This window comes from Podarcis tiliguerta (genome assembly GCF_965153285.1).
Source record: "Podarcis tiliguerta genome assembly, chromosome: 1".
Classification (NCBI taxonomy): Eukaryota; Metazoa; Chordata; class Lepidosauria; order Squamata; family Lacertidae; genus Podarcis; species Podarcis tiliguerta.
This window is the reverse complement of record NC_139534.1, coordinates 91,859,894-91,882,978: the sequence shown is the minus strand read 5'-3', so window position 1 is coordinate 91,882,978 and position 23,085 is coordinate 91,859,894. Positions and strand designations below refer to the sequence as shown.

Genomic DNA, 23,085 nt, shown 5'->3' with positions numbered 1-23,085 from the left:
ATGTGCATTGGGAGAGAGGAAGAAACCCCACAGAGAATGACTGAAAACAACCAAAGCCAAAGAGGGGTGTGAGTACACTTGGAGAACAGGATGCACCCCACCCTTTTCTTCCCTTTCCCATTGCTCATGCCAAAAAAGCAGAACCAGAGTCTAGAAACTGGTTCCACATATTGGGGGTGGGGGTGCAATGGCGTGGGCCTGGGGAGGGGGTGAAGCGAAGCTAACAAAACCTAGCAGCGTTGCTTTGCTCCTGCCAGGGTAGCAGAATTGGAGCTTGTAGCTCTAACTCTGTTTCCATGTCAAGAGTGAGAGAGGTATGGAAAACATCTGCCTCACAATAATACTTCATCATAAAGCTCTCTCAGTCTCTTACTTATGCTGCCAGAAACAAGCGCACACAATGGTGACCAATGAACCCCTTTAGGGCTCTCCTTGATCAATGGGTGGTGGTGGAAACCTGAAGAACATTATGAACTCATTGTAATGCTGAACCTGCTGATGATTACAGGCAAAACAGAGTAACATGGTACTAAAAATGTAGCTTATCAGTCAAAACACCAATGCCCACAGAGAGCAGCCAACATTTGGCAGATTAATGGCAATAAAGTGAGATACAGAGTTAAATTTATGTATTTAGACATTCAAACTTCCAGGGTGTCTTATCTGGAGGAGCAGCTCTGGAATTTGGCAAGCTAGAAAGCAAATACCTACAAACCATGCGAAGCCTGAGTCATTGCTATGGGAGTTGGTCTAATATTTTCGCAGCTCTTTCCATAGTGTGAGGCTCATCCACAGCCAAGAGAGAAGTAGTTTATGGCCCCCACCCCCAAATAACATTCTTCTTGGCTCATTTATTCATTTTTCAAAGACTTTCATTTACTATTTGGAAAGTTTTGAGTCATCATCCTTGAAGATCTTCCAAACTCTTCCAGAAATCACTACTCGGAAGCTGTTTCAACCACTTAAATGGGTGCATTCAGAACTTACAAGGGGTACTGCGAATACAGCAGAGTAACAACAGAATGACAACTACTAATATGGTACAGATATAATGTGGAGCAGTCTTGCCCCAGTTACATCCGAGGAGTGCCCATTAAAGAAACCTAAGTACTAATATAGTTTGCATTTGGTCCCCCTTAAACATTGTACTTGAAAGTACTACATGGGGCTAGATAAAACTGCAATTCTTATTTACACTTAGAAGTCTCATTGTTTTCTGAAAAACCCACACATTAATTTCAGCATGCACCCAAACTTTGTGTTGGTCTTTACACAGGGCTCTAAGGCAGTGCTGGAGAACCCCCAGCCAGCAGGCCTAATCAGAGATGGATCCCAATCTGGCCTTGTGAAGCCTTTTGCCACAGCTATGTCTGCCTGCCCCACCCCTGACATCATATGCTGGTCCCACCCACCTGTCGAAAGCTGGCCCATAGGTGGGCAGGAAGGCATTAGGGATTCAGGCTGTCATATGGATCCAATTCTCCACCCCTGCTCTACAAGGACATTCATTTTGTGAGCTTTTGCTTTAAAAGCATTAATATTAGATGTGCATCATGGCAATTCTAATAATGTAATTTAGTCTCACAGAAAGAAGTTTTCTTGTTAAAAAACACACATCTATTTTGATCACTTAATTTTCTACATTTCCCATGGGGGTAGGAGACAAATGAAAAGAAAAATCGTGAAGGAATAAATAAATAAATATACAATATGCAGCCATCTGTCCACCATTGACACACACCTGCCATTATTTTAATCAAAACTAAGGAATGTAGACATATTCTACTCCCAAGATAGCAAACAGCAGGGACAATCTGATCAATGGAAGAGGGCTGGGCACATATTTAAGATCATGTCGAATAATTTGTAATTTCTGGATTTTCTTGTTTTTAAAATCATTGAATTCAATACTTTGAGGGAGGAGAAAGCTTCATAGCTGCAGCCAACAAGCAACTCATACAATGAATGCTTACAGTACTCCAGCACTCCATCTTGGGAGTATTCATTGAGTGCAATTCAACCCCAAGAACAAAACAAGTCTGCACACAGCATCAAGAATTGTTCTCCCACCCACCACTCCTTACCTATTCAAGAATGCATTTCCAAAACGGCTGAGTTTGCGAAACGGCTTTTTAGGGTCTACTACAAGAGCATTCCCTGGAACACTCCCTTCAGTGTCTCCATACATGACAGCAATGAAGGAATCTGTAGTTGGTTCTGGACCAATCCTCATCCCTGGAAAATCCTGCTCCAACAGATACCTGTGGAATGGGAAATAAGAATACTAAAATTGAAACAATCAACAAACTGAGACATAAAACATGAAGGGCAACCCTTCTAACAGTAAGTAGGGAGATCAGTAGCCAACTCTCCCTGAATGGGGATTTCTACAACTGTCACCATCACTGAGTCACCCACTATATTTCCACTTCTGTCTGCTGCAGGCTTGTAAGTTCACCATTATCTGCAAATAAAATCTAAGGAAGTGTACAGAAGTAAAAAAAAGGTTGGGCCCTACGGCTAGATGAAAGAGATTTGGTTAGTTAGCTGGTTGATCAAATTTTTGTAAAAGAATGGTTATGTATAAGAACAAAAGAGCCAACAACCCTTTAATCAATCAGGTTTGAAAGTTAGGCTGATTACAGAAACAAGTTCATTAACTATTACTATTATGAACTATTCATTGTGTGAATGAAACTTACAATCGTGCAATAGAACTTCCTTTCCTACCCTCACATGCCATGAACACACCCCATCTGTTCTGGGGGAACCCACAACCCTCTGGAGAAGATTTGGAGTGATATTTGGAGGGTGGAGGGGGGGGGGAAGTTCCTTTGCTCAAGTAAAAGTTTGTTTCTCCTTTTATCCCAAAGTTGTTCCACTCACACAATAACTATATTGGATTCAACTCCATGATATTCTTCTATCTCATATAAATGCCATGCAATATTTCTGTAAATGTAAGCAATTTACTGAGCAAGTTCTTCTCTTGGATTTTATCCTGAAACAGCAGAATCAGGCAATTGTATCCAACCAGGTTGCAGATCAAATCTTCAAACACCAGCAGATTAAACTGATTTTTAACCTCCATGCAAGTCAATCAATATACCCTTCTTCCTGTTCACCTGATTACCAGACCAAGTCTTAATCTCCTATGGTCTTTTCTAATCTTAAATTGCGCAATATGTAATAACAAACTTTTTTTAAAGAAGTGGAGATATTTATTTTCTATTCAGCTATGTTTGCTCTTGAGTGCTGCACAGTTAGGGGACAAACCACTCTTTCTCCTGCCTTTGCTAAGAAGCGACACTACTGTATAGTGAAATGTTTAAAGTTTGGCTGTCACCCCCATAGCAACATTTTTGCCTTATGGAGCATTTGACCATGGCCAACTAATAGGCAGACAAATAGCAATATTGGACTAGTCAGTTGCCTAGGTTGCCAGTCCTAAAGAGAAAACATGTAAAAATCACTATGTTTGTTCAGTGTTTCCCTGAATGATATAATTCACTTATTTTAGTAACATAAATGAAAAATTAACAGACTTTGACAGCCACAATAAAAGCTAGATGAATTAAATTATAGCTGGCATGCCAAGTAGCATTATTTCCAATATGCTCTCAAATAAACCATGTGACAATTATTTTTCCACTACCTACATCCATAAACAATTACCTAGCAACATTTTATTGGGTTATCAATTTCCTGCTTTACACAGGGGGGAAATAAAGGCCGGATAGAAGCTACGAAGAATTCTTTATTGTTGCAGGACAGAAATTCTGTATTTCTGTTGCACACTGTCAATAAAAGAAAAGCTTCAGCTCCTTGTAATTGTGCTCTATTAACTTTGTTCTTGATTTTAAAAAGCAGCCCACCCTCCCTGCTACATTTAGGCAACCATACTGCAACCAGTTTCACATGCTATCTGTGCGAATAGGCAATTCACTAAGACATCAGCTCTGGGTGCTATAGCAACAAGCCAAATTCAAATATTGGGAAAGGGAATGAATATTTAATTTCATGTATCATGGCGCATCATAGTGCAGCCATATTTAAAACACTGTGAAGAGTTCTGGTCAACAAATTTCTAAGAGACATGGTACAGAAAAAGGCAACTAAAATGATTTAGGGGTTGGAGCCTGTGTTGTGTAGTGCTCAGTGTTCTATTCTACAATATGTCAGGCTAGGTAGGGCCTGGGAGACCATGGTTCAAATCCTCATTCAGCCATGAACGCCACTGGGTGACCTTGGGTCAGTCACTGTCTCTTAGCCTACCTCACAGGTTTGCTGTGAGAATAATATGGGGTGGGGGGGAGAACTATTTATGCCATTTTGAGGTCATTGGAAGAAAGGTGGGATATAATAATAATAATGATCAATAATCAATCTTCCCTGTGGAAGAAGACTGAGCAAGACAGGCCTTTTTTCATTTAGAAAAATATATAAACATAGATAAAATATAGATAAATATGTACATGGTTAGGAATGCTATATTTGGAATGGATACAGAATATGAAACAGTTCCTTCATTACATCTCGTGTAAGTACTTTATGGGATTAATTAACCACCATATGGCATGATAAACATTAGTCCGCCCCCCCCCTTTTTTAATTAAAAGTTTTAGGATAAACCAAGGATACCGAACAAAAACATCATGGACTTGAAACAGCTGATCTCTCACTTGTAATGTGTGAACAGTTCTGCTACCTGTGTACTTCCCAAGGTATATGGCTAACCAATGTTGGGGAGAGAATGCTAGACAATATAGACCTGTGCTCTGATACAGCATTTCAGGCTGAAATCCTAAACACATTTAATAGCATTTAACTCAGGAGGGCTTACTTCCAAGTAAATATGCACAGGACTGCACTGTTACTAACTTGAACTAAATTGCTCCATGTCAGAGGTTTGTGAACCTAGTGCCTTAAGAAGTAGACACACACACACACACACACACACACACACACACATTACCATCTTCCTTCTCAACTTGCAAAATGCTCATAAAAATAGAGGCAGAGTACAATAAAAGTGGACAAAAGTGAATTTTCCCCACTCCACTCTGTTATACTATTAACACAGGAAAAGCAAGGATTTATGTGGCCAGTAGGTATCAGGGGAGCAAAAGTTCAAAGGCATAGAGTGATATACAGGAAGGCTATTTTAAGATAGTCTGCAAAATGTAGAGTAGTTCACACAACAGACATCCTGAGGATATCTGAAGATTGATTCTTTGTCTTCTGCTCACATTTCATTCTCACCCCCATCCTCTTTCAGCTCAATGGAGTCAATTTTTCCTGAAGCCCAGTTCAATTTGAGCTTCAAACTAGAGCAGTGCTAAGAGTTATCCTTGAGTCCTTGCTGTGGTAATCGCAGAAGTCCTTTTCAAACTCCACTCCGGGGAATGTTGGGGAATCCACAGTGGGAAGAATCTGTAATGCCAGACAAGCCTTCCTGCACTTGCTCAGTTGCAGCAGAGGGTATGGTGTGTCCCAGGTGGAATGTTAGTTCACACAGGACAATGAAGAGGCCCAGTTAAACCCAACCAGTGCTCCACATAAGTCAATCATGGAATGCCTACTCCTAGGAAGTCATAAAAGGGCAAGTGAAAGGAAGCACATAGACTGCTGTAAAAGAGGAAGGGAGGGAAGGGGGTGGGGGAAAGATGTGTGGATGGGGGGGTAACTTGGTGACAATTAGGAGGGGAAGGAGAAACTGAAGACAGAACCTTAGGAATAAAAAAAGAAAGACAGCTGAAAAGTCACCAGGAAGCAGAGGAAGAGCTGATTCAAGCTATCATATTTTGTGTCATAAGCTTGTTTGAATGTGGTCAACATGGGCAAGAGAGCCAATAGACCGAAATGAATTTCTTATGGCTAGTTACAAACAACTTAATGTAACAAAAGGGCTTGAGGCTAACTTCATTTGTACTTTGGTTTATTTTAATTGTTAAATTATTGTTTGTGCTAACTCTTTTAAGCTATAAGAAATATTGCTCATATCCATTACACTCTAGAGAGGTTGCTAACCAGTCATCTTCCTATTCATAATTAAAAGCTGCACAATGAAAACATTTCTAATACACAGAGGTTCCATTACAGACAGGCAGGCAGGCAGAGGTTCGCAGCCCACTATGGAAAGGTTATCCTGAAGGGAAAATATTTGAACACAACCAGTCTGAAGCATACTTGCTTCAGCAATATGGAAATGCTTCACTTGCACTGCTGGGCTTCTAGGATGAGGTGAGTTGAATCCATAAATTGTTCTGATGGGCAGTGCAGAGCATCAGGGCTGATCTCTTTCCTCTGTTATGAGCACTCCACCCTGAATTACCAGGCTAAAATCTATTTTTTACTTACAAGCAAGAAAGAAAAAAAAAGGGGGGAGAAGCAAATCCTGTGGTACTAGATTTGCTGAAGAGTAATAATAAAACACATGGCATTTGAAACCAGTAAGGAGGAATAGAAAGTGAGGAGGTTAAGGAGTGCATGAAATCTCAGCAGTACAGCGAAATGTGGGCACTCTCTGTTCTGCCTCACAATCAGACTAAAAAGGTCAAAGAGAGAAAACTGTTTCATACTCATTTCTCCACATTTTATGTACATGAAATCACGGAGGAGAAATACCATAAACTGGAAAGTGCATGCAACAAACCAGAAAATATGTGATTATGCCTTCTGGTAGAAGCATAGCCACAATCAACCCACACATGTACTGTCTGGTTCACAAACTAACCTTTCTCTGTACAATCAGGGAGTGAGGAGAGAAGAGGTGAGCAACTGCAAGGGATATGGTATTTCTGGTGGTGGCATATCAGATTCTTAATCTCAGTTACCTGGTGCATAACCTGATGACCTTCAGGTGCCAGGTTAGAACAATTTTGTTTCTCCAGGCTTCTAATTGGCCATTAAAGAGTTTGCTGCTTCTGAACAATGCTTTTTTGTTGTTTTGAAGGCTGACTGGTTGTTCAATGCCCCACCTACATACAAACCATCTAAGTCATTTTCAGAAACAACAGGTGCTACATGCTCTGTGTATCATTTACCTGAGCTGACCATGAAAAAGTGAACAAATAAAAATGGTCAAAATACCCAAAAAGCATTTTTAGAAGAGAATAGAGTGGAGTGTCTAGATTTTCCAGATATTCACATATATCCTGTGGCACTAGATAGCTGAACAACTGTTACTTGTATAGCTTTGCAATAAAGACAAATTACATTGCACTTTTGTTTGATGTGAATATCTGTTAAAAAGAAAACACTTTATGAAAGAAATGTCTACTTGTTTGCAAACTAGTAAGGCAAATTGGCATTCTATATAATTCAAAAATGTCTTATAAGCAAATTGTTAATAAAAGTAATACTTTGGTCAAAATCTTATTCCATTAATGCCTACAGTTACCTTTGCAATAATTTAAAGAGAACATTTCAGACAAGTTACAAGTCTGAGCAGTGTGTTGATAAATGAAAGAAGAATGCAACTAAGTAATGTATAGTATAATGCATATACAATGTAATATGTAACATATACACATTGTTGCATATACAGTTGTGTTTTTCCTGTACAAGGAAAAGCAAAAAGGAAGGAAGGGAATTTCCCAGAAATAAAATTAATTGTTCTACATGAATTTTAAGTTCCGTCTGTAAAATAACCTAGTTATTAGGGTTTTGAATTAAAATTTGATATTTGTTTCTAAGCTGTCTAGGCAAACACTGAGGAAGAAAACACAGCTATAGTAGAAAAACACAATGGCAGAATCAAATATGTGGTCTGAAGTCAGGAAAGCTGTTACTGCAAGTGTACTGTACAGCTTTGGAATGTAAAGAAATTCAAAGATGTGGTTTAAAGGACACTTTATTGTACACTCTTCTGCACAGCAGTAGGCATTCCTTATTGTATCCATTACAACAGCACCTACAACCTCAAGGTCACTATTTTCCTTAACCACCTCCCTTTCCTTCAACGTCTTTACATCTAATTGCCCTTAGGTATTGAAAGCAAAATTGGAAAGTTTTGTGGTACCTTAAAGCCTAACTAATTTATAATGGCATGACTAAAGTCCACATCATTTGTTAGTAATGCATGTGCTCTTGTCACAAGACAAAATACTAACACATCTTCTCCTCTAGATGACATTTGCAAGTGGAATTTTTTTTTTTTTACAAGTTAAGGCCTATTAAGAAAAACTTCCTGGGATATTTACCTATGGGGTGTAGCACTGACTTTGTGAAGGTAAATATTAAAGCTCAGGATAACTGGACAATGAGATGTCAGAAAGATAAAATGCTGAAAGGGCTACACTCTGACGTACCAACCAAGGGATGAGAAGCCTCAATCAAGCATGGGAACCAAATGTGACCTTCCAGGTCTCTTTCTCTAGCCTCTGAGATTCTCCCTCACTGACCCTATTTCACACCCTTCTTGAGTGGATTTACCTGGCTAGAATATGTCCTTGAACTATGACAATGTATCTTGCATTGGTTATTACACACATTGGGGCTCTTTTTCAGCCAATGTGAAACAATCCCTTCTGTGTAACCTTCCAGAGCTTGTAAACTGTTGGTGGGCAGGGCCAGAAGCAAAGCTGGAAGAGAAAATGTATCTGAATTCTACTTTTGTGCAGTAGACTAGTTTCCATGCACATGCACCAAAAAAGAGCCCTCACATGCGTACTAACCAATGAGCTATGTGGGACTAAAGAAGAGGGAATGTGTGCAGTGAATATTCACTACAGCAAGGGAGAGCACTAACAGGATTAATATCTAGGAAAATTAGAGATTACACAGCATCAGCTGTTATGGAATATTTGGTATGCAAGCATCTGTGAAGAGGGACTAGTTTGGCTCCAGAATCCCTAGATGTCATGACAAAAAGAAAGGTACAGCTCTGCTATGCAAACTGAATCAAAGTAGAGAGCCAGTTCAGCGTACTACTGGAAAAAACCCCCACCACAATACATAATAGATGGCAAGGGAAGATGCCCAATTTGTGAGGAGGCACAGACTGGATTAAGTACTGCCACTGTTTAGCAATAAGAGCTAGTACAGCCCATATACTCTCAACCTGAACTCTTAGTCTGCAGGATGGGAACATTACATGTTATTTGGAAAGATGAATTATACTTGGATTACAAAGCATTAAAAATATTGGTGGGCTGGCCTGTGCTGTTCACTCAGACAGACAGAATATGGTAGTTACCCAGCAATACCCTAACAATAGAACAGACAGAACACTGAAGCTTATCCTAGTTCAACACACTGACCCAAAAGGGAGGCATATCCACACAGATACAGTCGTCAACACATTCACAACAAGGCAGTGATGACGGGAGCGGACTGCCTCTCAAGTTCACCTATGTGCCATCACCATTCGCTACTACAGACCCTTCTTTTGAAATTCACCAAACCTCCACATCTTATGGCCACAAGTATTTGCTATCATAGTTAACAGCATACATACATTGGGGTTTAGAACCCCATGCCTTCCAAATCATGACTGATCCAAGGATGTTATCATTGTTTACTGAATTTTCATCCTGCCCTTCCTTCCATAGGAGCTCAGCAACCACTGAAGAGATTAAAAATACCGCTATAAAACACCATTCACAGGGTGCTAACTTTATTTATCCCCACTTTTATGACAGGGATGGATAAAAGTGGACCACACAGCAAAGGAACAAACAAAAACAAACCCCTACAACCCAAACTTGCTAATCATTATTGGAACTAATAGGCAAGGTGCAATGGTTCAACTAGGCCCAGGTTTAAATTCCCACTTGACCACAAAATCCTCTCGAGTTTCCTTGGGCGAGTCACCTCCTTTCGCCATAACCAACTTTACAGGGTTGTTGTGAGGACAGATGGCGAAGGCCACCTTTAGCTCATTGGAGGAAAGAGAGGCTATAAATATAAAGGACAATATAACAAACTTTGGCAGGTGTCACTTTTTCAAACGACTGTGGGGCAATGACCTGGAAGTTAGTCATATCTGAGTTACTTGCTCAGAAATGACAAGAGGGTTGCCTCACCCCTCCTGCACTTCCAAAGGCAGGTCAAGGAGACACCGAGCAGCTGAAAGATTTCCCCTTGTGGTTGCAGGCACAGGAGCCCAGCCAAGGCATGTGGCGGACCTTATAAGAAGACCTCCATGTACACACACACACACACACACACACAACCTTTAGACTAATAACAAGGAGGAGGAGGAGGAGGAGGAGGAGGAGGAGAAGAAGAGGCAGAAAGCGCCTGGGGCTTCACAGAGGGAGATGGGCCAGTTTGGGCCAGAAGGGAGACGTGCGCGCCTGAGGTGACGCGCCCTTCGCCGCCTGGCGAGGCCGGGAGGCGTTTCCCCCAGGCGGCGAGCGCGCGCGCGCGCCGTACCTACCGGATGAAGGTGGTCTTGCCGGTGCTGTACTGGCCCACGAGGAGCACCATGGGCTTGTTCTCGAAGTCGGCGGGCTCCAGCGCGGGCGAGTGGAACTCGTGGAAGTGGTAGTGCTCCTCCAGCGGCAGCAGCTTCTTCGCGTAAAGCTCCTTCAGGCCGCCCGTCACCGTCTCCACCACGTCCTCGCCTTCCCCGGGCCGGTGGCGCCCGCCTTGCTTCATCCAGCTGAACATCTCGACCGCCTCTCGCAGCAGTAGTAATAGTAATAGGACGCAGCCGCCGTCTACCCACCTCGCTCGCCTCGCCGCTGCCCGCACTGGAAGGCCGAGCCGGCAGACGGCGAGCCCCGCCCTTCCTCCCCGCTTCCGTGCCTTCCGCCCTCGCTCTGCGCCGGCCTCTCTCGGTCGGCGGGGCGGAGGCTGGAAGCACCTCAGACTCAGTTTTCTCTCGGTCACCCAACCGAGCTGCTTTCGAGGGGCGGGGCCTGGCTCCACGTTATGGTGAGGTTACTATAGGGATCTTGCTCTCCATGAGCCCAGTTCCCCCTTGTGCTGACTGGAAAGGAGAGGCGAGCAAGCCAAGGGGCTCCCAGTACGTTTCCAAGCACAATTCAGAGCGATGGTGCTGACCTTTAAAGCCCTAAACAGCCTCAGTCCAGTATACCTGAAGGAGCGTCTCCACCCCCCCCCATCGTTCTGCCCCGACACTGAGGTCCAACTCTGAGAACCTTCTGGCAGTTCTCTCACTGTGAGATGTGAGGTTACAGGGAACCAGGCAGAGGGCCTTCTCGGTGGTGGCGCCTGCCCTGTGGAATGGAATACCCAGATGGGCAGGGTATAAATAATTAATAATAATAATAATAATAATAATAATAATAATAATAATAATAATAGTTGTTGCTGCTACAGAAGGCAGGCTTCTCCAGCGCTCACTCTCTGGGTGGCATGGCAATCGGGGAGGGGATCAAGGTGCCGTGCATGGCTCTCCCCCCTATTTATTTAATCCCCACAACAACCCTGTGAGGTAGGTTAAGCTGAGAGGCAGTGGCTGGCCCCCAAGGTCAACCAGTGAGTTTCATGATTGACTAGGGATTTGAACCTTGGTCTCTGGCAATTGCCAGCAAGTTTGGAAAACTCAGCAGTGGCCAGAGGATTGGAGAAGGTCAGTCTACATCCCAATCCCAAAGAAGGGCAGTGCTAAAGAATGCTCCAACTACCGCACAATTGCACTCATTTCACACGCTAGCAAGGTTATGCTTAAAATTCTTCAAGGAAGGCTCAAGCAGTATGTGGACCGAGAACTCCCAGAAGTGCAAGCTGGATTTAGAAGAGGCAGAGGAACCAGAGACCAAATTGCAAACATGCGCTGGATTATGGAGAAAGCTAGAGAGTTCCAGAAAGGCATCTACTTCTGCTTCATTGACTATGCAAAAGCCTTTGACTGTGTCGACCACAGCAAACTATGGCAAGTTCTTAAAGAAATGGGAGTGCCTGATCACCTCATCTGTCTCCTGAGAAATCTCTATGTGGGACAAGAAGCTACAGTTAGAACTGGATATGGAACAACTGATTGGTTCAAAATTGGGAAAGGAGTACGACAAGGCTGTATATTGTCTCCCTGCTTATTTAACTTATATGCAGAATTCATCATGCGAAAGGCTGGGCTGGATGAATCCCTAGCCGGAATTAAGATTGCTGGAAGAAATATCAACAACCTCAGATATGCAGATGACACAACCTTGATGGCAGAAAGTGAGGAGGAATTAAAAAACCTTTTATTGAGGGTGAAAGAGGAGAGCCCAAAATATGGTCTGAAGCTCAACATCAAAAAAACGAAGATCATGGCCACTGGTCCCATCACCTCCTGGCAAATAGAAGGGGAGGAAATGGAGGCAGTGAGAGATTTTACTTTCTTGGGCTCCATGATCACTGCAGATGGTGACAGCAGCCACGAAATTAAGAGACGCCTGCTTCTTGGGAGGAAAGCAATGACAAACCTAGACAGCATTTTAAAAAGTAGAGACATCACCTTGCCAACAAAGGTCCGTATAGTAAAAGCTATGGTTTTCCCAGTAGTGATGTATGGAAGTGAAAGCTGGACCATAAAGAAGGCTGATCGCCGAAGAATTGACGCTTTCGAATTATGGTGCTGGAGGAGACTCTTGAGAGTCCCATGGACTGCAAGAAGATCAAACGCATCCATTCTTAAGGAAATCAGCCCTGAGTGCTCACTGGAAGGACAGATCGTGAAGCTGAGGCTTCAATACTTTGGCCACCTCATGAGAAGAGAAGACTCCCTGGAAAAGACCCTGATGTTGGGAAAGATGGAGGGCACAAGGAGAAGGGGACGACAGAGGACGAGATGGCTGGGCAGGGTTCTCGAAGCTACCAACATGAGTGACCAAACTGCGGGTGGCAGTGGAAGACAGGAGTGCCTGGCGTGCTCTGGTCCATGGGGTCACGAAGAGTCGGACACGACTGAACGACTAAACAACAACAACTCTGGCAATTCTCAGTGATGGTGACAAGGGGCAACTACTACTGCTTGCCTGCCCTCTCTGTACAGTACTTTCCTGCACTGGAAGGCTTTACTTGCTCGCTGTCTGCTTCTCCAGGTGGAGGGCTCCCTACACTCAGCTCCCACCATTATGCCACCCAAAGGGAAGTGCACAGGTGAATGAGAGGTGGCAGCTGCTGTAGTTTGCATGAGCAGCTGTCTTTGCCCACCTGGATGCCTGTGTGCAGTGCCGGATTTACGTATAAGCTAAACAATCTATAGCTTAGGGCCCCACTCTCTTCTTGTTGTTGTTTAGTCGTTTAGTCGTGTCCGACTTGTCGTGACCCCATGGACCAGAGCACGCCAGGCACTCCTGTCTTCCACTGCCTCCCGAAGTTTAGTCAAACTCATGCTGGTAGCTTCGAGAACACTATCCAACCATCTCGTCCTCTGTTGTCCCCTTCTCCTTATGCCCTCCATCTTTCCCAACATCAGGGTCTTTTCCAGGGAGTCTTCTCTTCTCATGAGGTGGCCAAAGTATTGGAGCCTCAGCTTCACAATCTGTCCTCCCAGTGAGCACTCAGGGCTGATTTCCTTAAGAATGGAAAGGTTGGATCTTCTTGCAGTCCATGGGACTCTCAAGAGTTTCCTCCAGCACCATAATTCAAAAGCGTCAATTCTTCGGCGATCAGCCTTCTTTATGGTCCAGCTCTCACTTCCATACATCACTACTGGGAAAACCATAGCTTTTACTATACGGACCACTCTCCTGGGGCCCCCCAAAAAAATTAAAGGGAAAAAAAGATGTACATTTCCAAAATATAAGATAAAAAACAAATAAAACAAAAGCTACATACAGCAATGGTGTATTTTGTGTAGGATCCTGTGATGTAATGGGCCCTGCCTGCTAGCCTGCTCCCTAAAATATCACTGGTTTGCTCATTTCTATATATACGGTGCCTACATTCTGCATGGAATGGTTGCATGTCTTTAGATACCTATTAGGTCCATAAATTACTATATAGCATATATTCAACACAAAAAAACAGTGACAATTTGTTGTTGACAAAGGACAGCTGGACATATAAAGGGCCTCATCAAACTTAAATCCGGCCCTGCCTGTGTGCTCCCTCTAGGCTATGAAAATCAGGGGGTGGGGAGAAGTCTGTTTACAGTCCCATTAAGGAGCAGGGCCTTTTTGGTGGCTACATCTGTGGAACATACTCTGTGGTCGAAATTGGTGGTTCTCCCAGATGGACGTAATTAAAAATGTAATTTGTTTTACCAGGCTAGGACAAATTGGACAGGAGCCTAGCAGTTTGATTTTTCATTGTGTTACGTTTTAATTATTCATAATATATTTTACTGATAGCGTAACTATTGTTTTTATTGTGTTTGTATTTTGCAGTGGTTAGCCATCCTGGGGCCCTGTGGAGGGAAGAGAGGAATACAGGAATGAACAATAAATAATTATCTCGGTTGAGCTACCAAGAGAGAAAAGTAAACACAGAGGGCTACTTTCAATAAGGAGCCATTGCTGCCTCCTCTGTTTTTGCCCGTTTTTTTGGACGGGTTTACTAGTCCCAATCCAGAAGCCTTTTTCTTGTGCTCCTTTTTCTTGTGCATTCATTATTTCTCTATCTGTCACCAACCAAGATGGTAAAACAGAGTGGTTATCCTTGATCCCACTCTCAGTACTGTTTGCACCTGCAAAGATTTTGGTGCAGACCTACTGCTTCATTCTGGAGCATGCACCACAGCTTTCTGCTTGAAGTCCTGTAACTTTTCATACCACAAATGCTGCCGGTTTTGTTTTCCCAGACTTTGTTGCGCCATAGAGCAAGAGTGACCTTCTGGGTAGCAATAGTGTGTAGTCATTTGGGAAGCATCACATAACTTAGTAAAGCAGAATGATGTGTGGATGGTCAACTATAAATCTGCTAATGGCTTATTATTGCATCAGTAACATGTTGCAGAATACACCTGGTTGGGGGAACCCCACCAGTCTGGAGATGCCCCAGGTATCTAGAATAATATTTGTTTTTGTTTTTTTTTATTAATATTTTATTAAGTTTTACATAAAAAATGAAACAACAAAGAGAAAAACAACAAAAAACCAAAGAAAAAAGAAAAAAACCCCAGAAAAAATACAAAATTACACAAACACAAAACAGCGAAATGTATCCTAAAGAAAAAAACAAACAAAACAATTTTAACTTCATAATATTCCTTGCATTTACTTATTTCTCCGACTTCCCCACACCTCCCTTCCCTGTATTCCAAATCATATATTTAATCAGCAAATCCCTTCCCTTTGTCTTGATTAATTTTTGTCTTAATTTTAATATCTTAATATAACTTAATCTTCTTATACCTTAAAATATTAAATCTTTTAATTTTAAAACTTTTTACTAATAACCTTTTACATTCAATCTGATGTCATTCTAACATTCATTGATCTTATAATATTTCTGTAGATAATCTTTAAATTTTTTCCAATCTTCTTTCACCGTCTCTTCTCCCTGGTCTCTGATTCTGCCGGTCATTTCAGCCAGTTCCATATAGTCCATTACTTTCATCTGCCATTCTTCCAGAGTGGGTAACTCTTGTGTCTTCCTAGAATAATATTTGTTTTTAATTTAAAACGAAACAACCTCCTGAGGACTGAGTTTTCTGGAGTGTTGAGGGTTCAGGGAGATTGGGAGTGGAGGGAGAGGGAAAAACAGCATGGGCTGGAACATAATCAGCCTGATCAAGCGAGTGACCGTTTATCGTGCCCTGGAAAAGGGTATTAGGTTAGCAAATGTATACCATAAGGCTTTCACCCCTTCTCTTAGTTCAAAATAGGCATTGGCCACATTGAAGTAAAAAAGAATTCTGGGTGAGAGAAATTAATTGGCATTGGAAGAAAAGCAATTCGTAGTTGCTTAATTAATAACTCCTCCAAGGGTTCCAAAGACCCAAGTAGCTTCTTGAATTATCCTGGAAGGCTTGGTGAACTTACGGTAAGTTTGGGGATGCACACCAAAGCTTCCTGCTCAGTTTACCCCAAATCTCTGCAGTCAGTGCTTTACAGTAACTGGATTGCAATGCTGAGATTCTCAGGTTTGGTGTTGGGTCCTCTAGACCCTAGAACTTAGCAGAATCTCATACTATTGCACAATGGGCAACTTAAATCATGCCCTTCCCTGCAATTCCTGTTAAGTCCTCAGCTTGTCATAGTACATTCACCAACTGCAACCATTCAGTGATAGGAATTGGTGACTAAGAGACTGAGCTACACACAAGGATGTTCCTAGTTTAAATTTTCCCTCTACCCTGAATTAACTAGGTGGCCTTTTCAAGTCAATCTCAATCTCAAACCTCCCCCCTTACTTATTCATGTTATTAAAATATTTTTATATACCACTATTCATAAAAAAAACCCATCAGGGTGATTTAAAACAGTTATAAAGAAAACCATTTGAAAAATTTAAAATCAGATCTGATTATTATGGAAAGATGTGTTAATTGCCTGCATAAGCCTGACAGAATAGAAAAGTTTTCAGCAAAGTTGAAATAGAGGGCCCCTGCTGAATCCCTGTTGGCAAAGGGTTCCACAAGACACAGCTGATGGTGCTAAAGGATCTTTTAATAATGGTGTCACGTGTCAGGTGCCTTCTGCAGCCCCACACTGAGCACCTTGCAGTAATCCAGCCTCAAGGTTTCCAGTGCATGGACTACACTGGAAAAGAACATCTGTAGCTGGTAAACCAGACAAAGCTGGTAAAAGGCACTCCTAGCCTCAGAGAGCATGGGTCTCTAATGAAGTACCCAAGCTACACACCTACAATGTGGGATAACAATAATAATTGACCTTACAGCAGGGGCAACTGTAGTTGTTGAGATGCTGGACTGTAATTTCCATTATCCCTGACCATTGATTATGCTGGCTGGCTGTTGTAGTCCAATAACAGCTGGAAGGCCACTAAGTTCCCCTTCCCTGCATTGTAGGGTTCTTGCAAGGCTTGTAGCTAGATGCATTAGCACTGAATATGAAAGTTTCCCACAACAGCTTGCAATTATGGTGGCATCTCAGAATCTGTATTCATTTTGAATACCAGTTCTTTACATCTCATAAATGTAACACTGCAGCATATCCCCAAAATTATCAATTTGGCAGGTGAAATGTTAGGCATCTTGCTCTGGTACTGAATCTAAAAATGTTAATATTAATGCTTAATAATTTGATAGTGTAAAAGAGATCCTTGTTACCTAAGATTTGTATGCCCTGCCATCCTATCTTAGATCTATTACTTGCGAGAACCCAGACATCTTCCCACAATGGAAGAGCTGATGTATCTTCCTGCAACAAAAACCATAAAAGTTTGTTGTTGGTACAGTACAATTCCCATCCCTATCCAGTATGGACTGGCAATATGAATGCTGAATAATAGTAGTAGAAGAAGAAGAGGAGTTTGGATTTGATATCCCGCCTTTCACTCCCTTTAAGGAGTCTCAAAGCGGCTAACATTCTCCTTTCCCTTCCTCCCCCACAACAAACACTCTGTGCGGTGAGTGGGGCTGAGAGACTGTGACTGGCCCAAGGTCACCCAGCAGCTGCATGTGGAGGAGCGGAGACGCGAACCCGGTTCCCCAGATTACGAGACTACCGCTCTTAACCACTACACCACACTGACACTCTGAATAGTGATTCAGTCTGTTTCTGAAGATGGGCACAAGGCATCCCATGTAGAATTAAATCTACTTTTCTTTTATTTGAAATCTTGTGCATTCTGAAAACTACTAGTGCACCAGCTGGTAAGATCTTCAGTTAATGAAATGTGCTTGCAGCTTTTGTGCATGCAGAAAATGATTTCCTGAAGGCGCAAAACTAAACCCTTTATGTTATAAATTTTAGCCATGCAATCTCTGCATTAAACCCGGGGCTAGTTCTCTTAAATAAAAATCATTCATCTTTATTTTTTCTCAGTCTCTGTGTGTAGATACAGACTTTTTTGTGGGGGTTGTATGTTGCGCTGGGTGCTATATAAAGAATGAGGATGGGATAGGGATGCAGGTGGCGCTGTGGTCTAAACCACTGAGACTCTTGGGCTTGCTGATCAGAAGGTTGGCAGTTCAAATCCCTGTGATGGAGTGAGCTCCAGTTGCTCTGTCCCAGTACCTGCCATGCTAGCAGTTCAAAAGCACACCAGTGCAAGTAGATAAATAGGTATCGCTGTGGCGGGAAGGTAAATGGTGTTTCCGTGTGCTCTGGTTTCCATCATGGTGTCCTGTTGCACCAGAAGCGGTTTAGTCATGCTGGCCACATGACCCAGAAAGCTGTCTGCTGACAAACGCTGGCTCCCTCGGCCTGAAAGCCAGACTAGCGCTGTAACCCCATAGTCTCCTTTGATTGGACTTAACCATCCAGGGGTCCTTTACCTTTACCTTTATATGAAGAAATCACCCTTATTCCAGTAGCCAGGAATCTTTGCCCAATCATCCTGTTGTGTAAACACTGTTGTGTAAGGATTCACCACCACCACCCCAGCATCAAAACATGATCAGCACCATGTTCTTCGACAGTTTTGAACAGCTTTCCCTCCTTCCCTATCAAATCATAGGACCAATCAGATTCATCCAATGAAGATTCTTAGATAGAAGAGTATGAGTACTGCCTGTTCCTGCACATGGAGACCTTTCCAGAGTGATACTGTTGCATAGGTACCAGAAACTAGTTTTATTTGTTTTAATAAAAATCATTTAGCACTACTCATATTTCAGCAAAACAATTTTATGCAAAACACTTGTTCTTACATAATTTGTACAGAAACCATGAAACAATACATAAAACACCTCAAATGCATTGGGAAAGGGAGTGATACGTAGAGCATAAATAGCACTGTAAGAAAGAAGTTTTACAGTCTATTTCTACAATAATTTGTTCAGAGCACTTAAAAGTAGCTTCCAAGATGATAATGTAGTGTACGGCCACAGAACTGTCTATGAAGAACAAAAGTAGAATGACTTACAGTATTCATTAATAATTTCTAATATCCAGTATTTCCTCCTGAAGGGGTTGAACAGCGACTTTAATATTTGTTTGATTGAGTTCTTTGTTTTTCCTTCTGGAATGAAATGCCGATTGCTCCCTAGTACTGAACAATGTCAGAGGTTTGAGGCTCTCTTTCCGCTAAAAGGCTTGCCATGGATTTTGAAATTGTTAACTCTTCTTCTGCTGCTTCTTCCGTTCCACAGCTATACGCAAAGTCTTGAAAATCAAATCTATGTTATTTTGGATGTTGTACTCACAAAGTTTTACTAGCTTTTGGAAGTCCTTTTCTGAATACCGCAAAGTATATACATTATATGGACCAAAGGAACTGGTAAGATCACCAATTTCACCATCTTCCATCTCCTCAGGGCTTCGTTTCACACCTAAGATTTAAAAACAATATATAAGTAGGTAGTTTTATTTCAGAGGGATAGCCTGATTTTTGTTGCAGCAAACACCACAGAGAGTCTTGTGGTATCGTAAAGACTAACAGATTTAATTCAGCATAAACTTTTGTCCACTTCTTCAGATATATAAATTGTTAATTCTCATGCATGAGGTATATGTACATGGGAAATAACCCGGAAAGAAATAAAGATATCATCTTGGTGAGGAAACTAGGGAAGGCTTATTATTGTCTTCAATAATTTGTACAGCAAAATGCATTACAGACTTTAAAGCGTCTCTTTTGGAAAATCATTCTGTTGGAGTGTAATTATTCTTCCCTTTATTTCAGTTTCTCCTCAGTACAGAAGCAGTGTGCCCAAATCTTCTTTCAGAATGTGTGGCTGAGACCGGACTCAATTAAAACTGGGTCTTTAGGTCTGAGTACAATACTTCATCCATCTGACTGTGCTATCTCAAAAATCAATGCTTTGGTCCAAATGCTGGCATAGAAGACCTATGACATCTCCCATCTCCCAAGTACAACTGCAGAAAAAAACTCGATAGCTTTTTGGGGTGGCAGTATTTTTAGAAGAGCACATGAAGCCACATGTAATCTGGGACATGCACAGCCCAGTGTCACCTCCAATGTTGCAAAGAATATGACTGGTGGGGAAAGGGGGGGTGTATCCTGAATTGTGTACTGCTTCTGTTTAATAGTAAGCATGTCTTACCCCTGCTTCTTCATTTTCCTTTTGAAACAACTCTCTTAGATTTCCAACTTAGTCAAAGAACAGAATTGATCATAATGTAATGAAAAGCAAAAATTATCAGACTTGTACAGACTTACCAGGCGCTTTATACTCTTTGAATGTGTCACACACTAAGGGGAAAAGAAGCACTATTGGAATTTCAGGGCCCTCTTGATCTCCCACCAAGTAGCATTCCTTCAGATCACCATCTTCCTTTGGTATAATTTGAGGGAATGGGACTCCTTGTTCTGAGAAATACTCTGCGGCTTTTTTCAGAGGCTATGTAAGGGGGATAAAATCCAAGCATGATTTTAATAGTGGAGCCATTACTTGATAGACTGGAAGTGCATTCGCACACGTCTAATTCGTAGACTTTTTTTTTTTAATCTCTGGTTTCCCCAATCCCAGCAACATGGAACACTGCTGAGTTTGCACTTCACCTGTGACCAGAAGGTCATCTTAAATTCTCCATTAAAGGGCTTTGAGATTCTATCTCAGCTGTGTGGAAGGCAAATTATGCTGCAGAACGAACTAATTATATTGTTAACTATCTCTTTTTGGGGAGAAAGGTGCCCTTAGTTGCCCAAACTTAACTATGTGAACAGCTTGTAGGGTGATTGGAAACCTTAAAGAACCCCACTCATTAATATCAGTTTTGTTCAACCTTGCTCAACTCCCAGAACTTCCATCTCTGTTCTGAGTAAATAAGAGGAAGAGTTGGAGAAAGGAGGGCTGAGGGCAAGAGAAGAAACTCCCACCCCAAAGCCCTTGAGAAAGTAAGTCTTCAAGGGGATTAATTGCTTTGGGACCTTTCATTTGGTAAAAAGTGCTATAAAAATCTCATAAAATAAATCAATCCACAGTTGTCCCAGTGGTAGCAGCAGTATCAAAGCAAAAGGCCTTTTCTTTGCAACTGAAAGAAAGAATAGGAAAGAAGTTTTTCTCAGTGTGGTCTGGAAACTTGGCTGGCACTGTTCTTGCAAACAGGACTGAGAACATACATCCTGTGTTGTTGTTTAGTTGTTTAGTCATGTCCGACTCTTTGTGACCCCATGGACCAGAGCACGCCAGGCACTTCTGTCTTCCACTGCCACCCGCAGTTTGGTCAGACTCATGTTTGTAGCTTCGAAGACACTATCCAACCATCTTGTCCTCTGTCGTCCCCTTCTCCTTGTGCCCTCAATCTTTCCCAACATCAGGGTCTTTTCCAGGGAGTCTTCTCTTCTCATGAGGTGGCCAAAGTATTGGAGCCTCAGCTTCACAATCTGTCCTTCCAGTGAGCACTCAGGGCTGATTTCCTTCAGAATGGATAGGTTTGATCTTCTTGCAGTCCATGGGACTCTCAAGAGTCTCCTCCAGCACCATAATTCAAAAGCATCAATTCTTCGGCGATCAGCCTTCTTTATGGTCCAGCTCTTACTTCCATACATCACTACTGGGAAAACCATAGCTTTTACTATACGGACCTTTGTTGGCAAGGTGATGTCTCTACTTTTTAAGATGCTGTCTAGGTTGGTCATTGCTTTCCTCCCAAGAAGCAGGCGTCTCTTAATTTCGTGGCTGCTGTCACCATCTGCAGTGATCATGGAGCCCAAGAAAGTAAAATCTCTCACTGCCTCCATTTCTTCTCCTTCTATTTGCCAGGAGGTGATGGGACCAGTGGCCATGATCTTCGTTTTTTTGATGCTGAGCTTCAGACCATATTTTGCGCTCTCTTCTTTCACCCTCAATAAAAGGTTCTTTAATTCCTCCTCACTTTCTGCCATCAAGGTTGTGTCATCTGCATATCTGAGGTTGTTGATATTTCTTCCAGCAATCTTAATTCCGGCTAGGGATTCATCCAGCCCAGCCTTTCGCATGATGAATTCTGCATATATGTTAAATAACCAGGGAGACAATATACAGCCTTGTTGTACTCCTTTCCCAATTTTGAACCAATCAGTTGTTCCATATCCAGTTCTAACTGTAGCTTCTTGTCCCACATAGAGATTTCTCAGGAGACAGATGAGGTGATCAGGCACTCCCATTTCTTTAAGAACTTGCCATAGTTTGCTGTGGTCGACAGAGTCAAAGGCTTTTGCATAGTCAATGAAGCAGAAGTAGATGTCTTTCTGGAACTCTCTAGCTTTCTCCATAATCCAGCGCATGTTTGCAATTTGGTCTCTGGTTCCTCTGCCTCTTCTAAATCCAGCTTGCACTTCTCGGAGTTCTCGGTCCACATACTGCTTGAGCCTTCCTTGTAGAATTTTAAGCATAACCTTGCTAGGTTATACATCCTGTGCATAGATCCTGTGCATAGGCTTTTAACAGCTCACACACAAAAGTCACCTCCTTATTTGTGTATTCAGAACTGACCTCCAAATATATGTCTTGTGTACATGCAAACAAAAAGCAGCAGAACTTGTCTAGAAGAGAAAAAACTGATTTGGTGGACCTAACTGCTTTCACAGAAGCCGTGGTGCAATGTGAATAAAGCTAGCAGAATATTTATCTTATCTCTCTTCCATCTGACAGGGAAGACGTTTGAAAGACAGCATTTGTCAGTTTCCCCTTCTCACAGCCCTGGTATTGCTGATGGCAGAGGAGGAAACAGCTGCAAGAAGATGATTTCAACAGAAGAGAAGGCTCAGAGTACAGAGCATCAACTTCCTCTTTGTATGATAGGGACAGAAATGAGTAACCGACTGTCAAAAGCAAATAAGTTATGCACACTCCCATTATTTGTGTTGGGGGGCGGGGGGAAGCTGTGCTCAAGATTACTTACCATTATTTGTGATCCTGCGCTGTAATTTAAGTGTATTATGAGATCCACATTTCTTCCCTTCCTCATGAGTGGCGGGTAGCTGCTTTCAAAGGCAAATGCATTATCTACCAGATACAGGTAATCTTCAGCTCCTGTCAGCTGGTTCGGAAAGGTATCAAGATCACAGTCTGAAAGAAATGAATTTGTGGTCAGAAACGGGCAGTGCTGCTCCTACAGGGAACATAAAGAAACAGAAAATGCACTCAAAATATAGTTCTCCCCACTCATG

The 23,085-nt window shown here is 42.2% G+C and overlaps 2 protein-coding genes and 1 long non-coding RNA gene across 4 annotated transcripts in view; 1 reads left to right on the top strand and 2 right to left on the bottom strand.

Moving 5' to 3' along the window:
• The window catches only part of EHD4 (EH domain containing 4), a 38,579-nt gene extending 27,611 nt beyond the window's left edge, over positions 1-10,968 (bottom strand). Inside the window, exons 1-2 of the mRNA XM_083450516.1 lie at positions 10,385-10,968; positions 2,085-2,261 (exon numbers count right to left, since the gene is read on the bottom strand). Of these exons, the coding sequence (XP_083306642.1) occupies positions 2,085-2,261; positions 10,385-10,617 (410 nt within the window). The 5' untranslated portion in view covers positions 10,618-10,968. The remainder of the gene's footprint in view (positions 1-2,084; positions 2,262-10,384) is intronic.
• On the top strand, positions 10,794-14,488 carry LOC310682559. The gene is made up of 2 exons (XR_014513993.1): positions 10,794-10,884; positions 14,289-14,488. It is a non-coding gene; the product is annotated as an uncharacterized lncRNA (long non-coding RNA).
• A 4,085-nt stretch (positions 14,489-18,573) lies between these two features.
• LOC310681902 (cytosolic phospholipase A2 epsilon-like) overlaps positions 18,574-23,085 on the bottom strand; it is a 40,954-nt gene continuing 36,442 nt past the window's right edge. For both annotated transcript variants that reach the window (XM_083449940.1, XM_083449941.1), the window contains 3 exons: positions 22,818-22,984; positions 20,152-20,332; positions 18,574-19,300 (listed from right to left, as the gene is read on the bottom strand). In XM_083449940.1, coding sequence (XP_083306066.1) covers positions 19,086-19,300; positions 20,152-20,332; positions 22,818-22,984 — 563 coding nt within the window. In that variant the 3' untranslated portion in view covers positions 18,574-19,085. The remainder of the gene's footprint in view (positions 19,301-20,151; positions 20,333-22,817; positions 22,985-23,085) is intronic.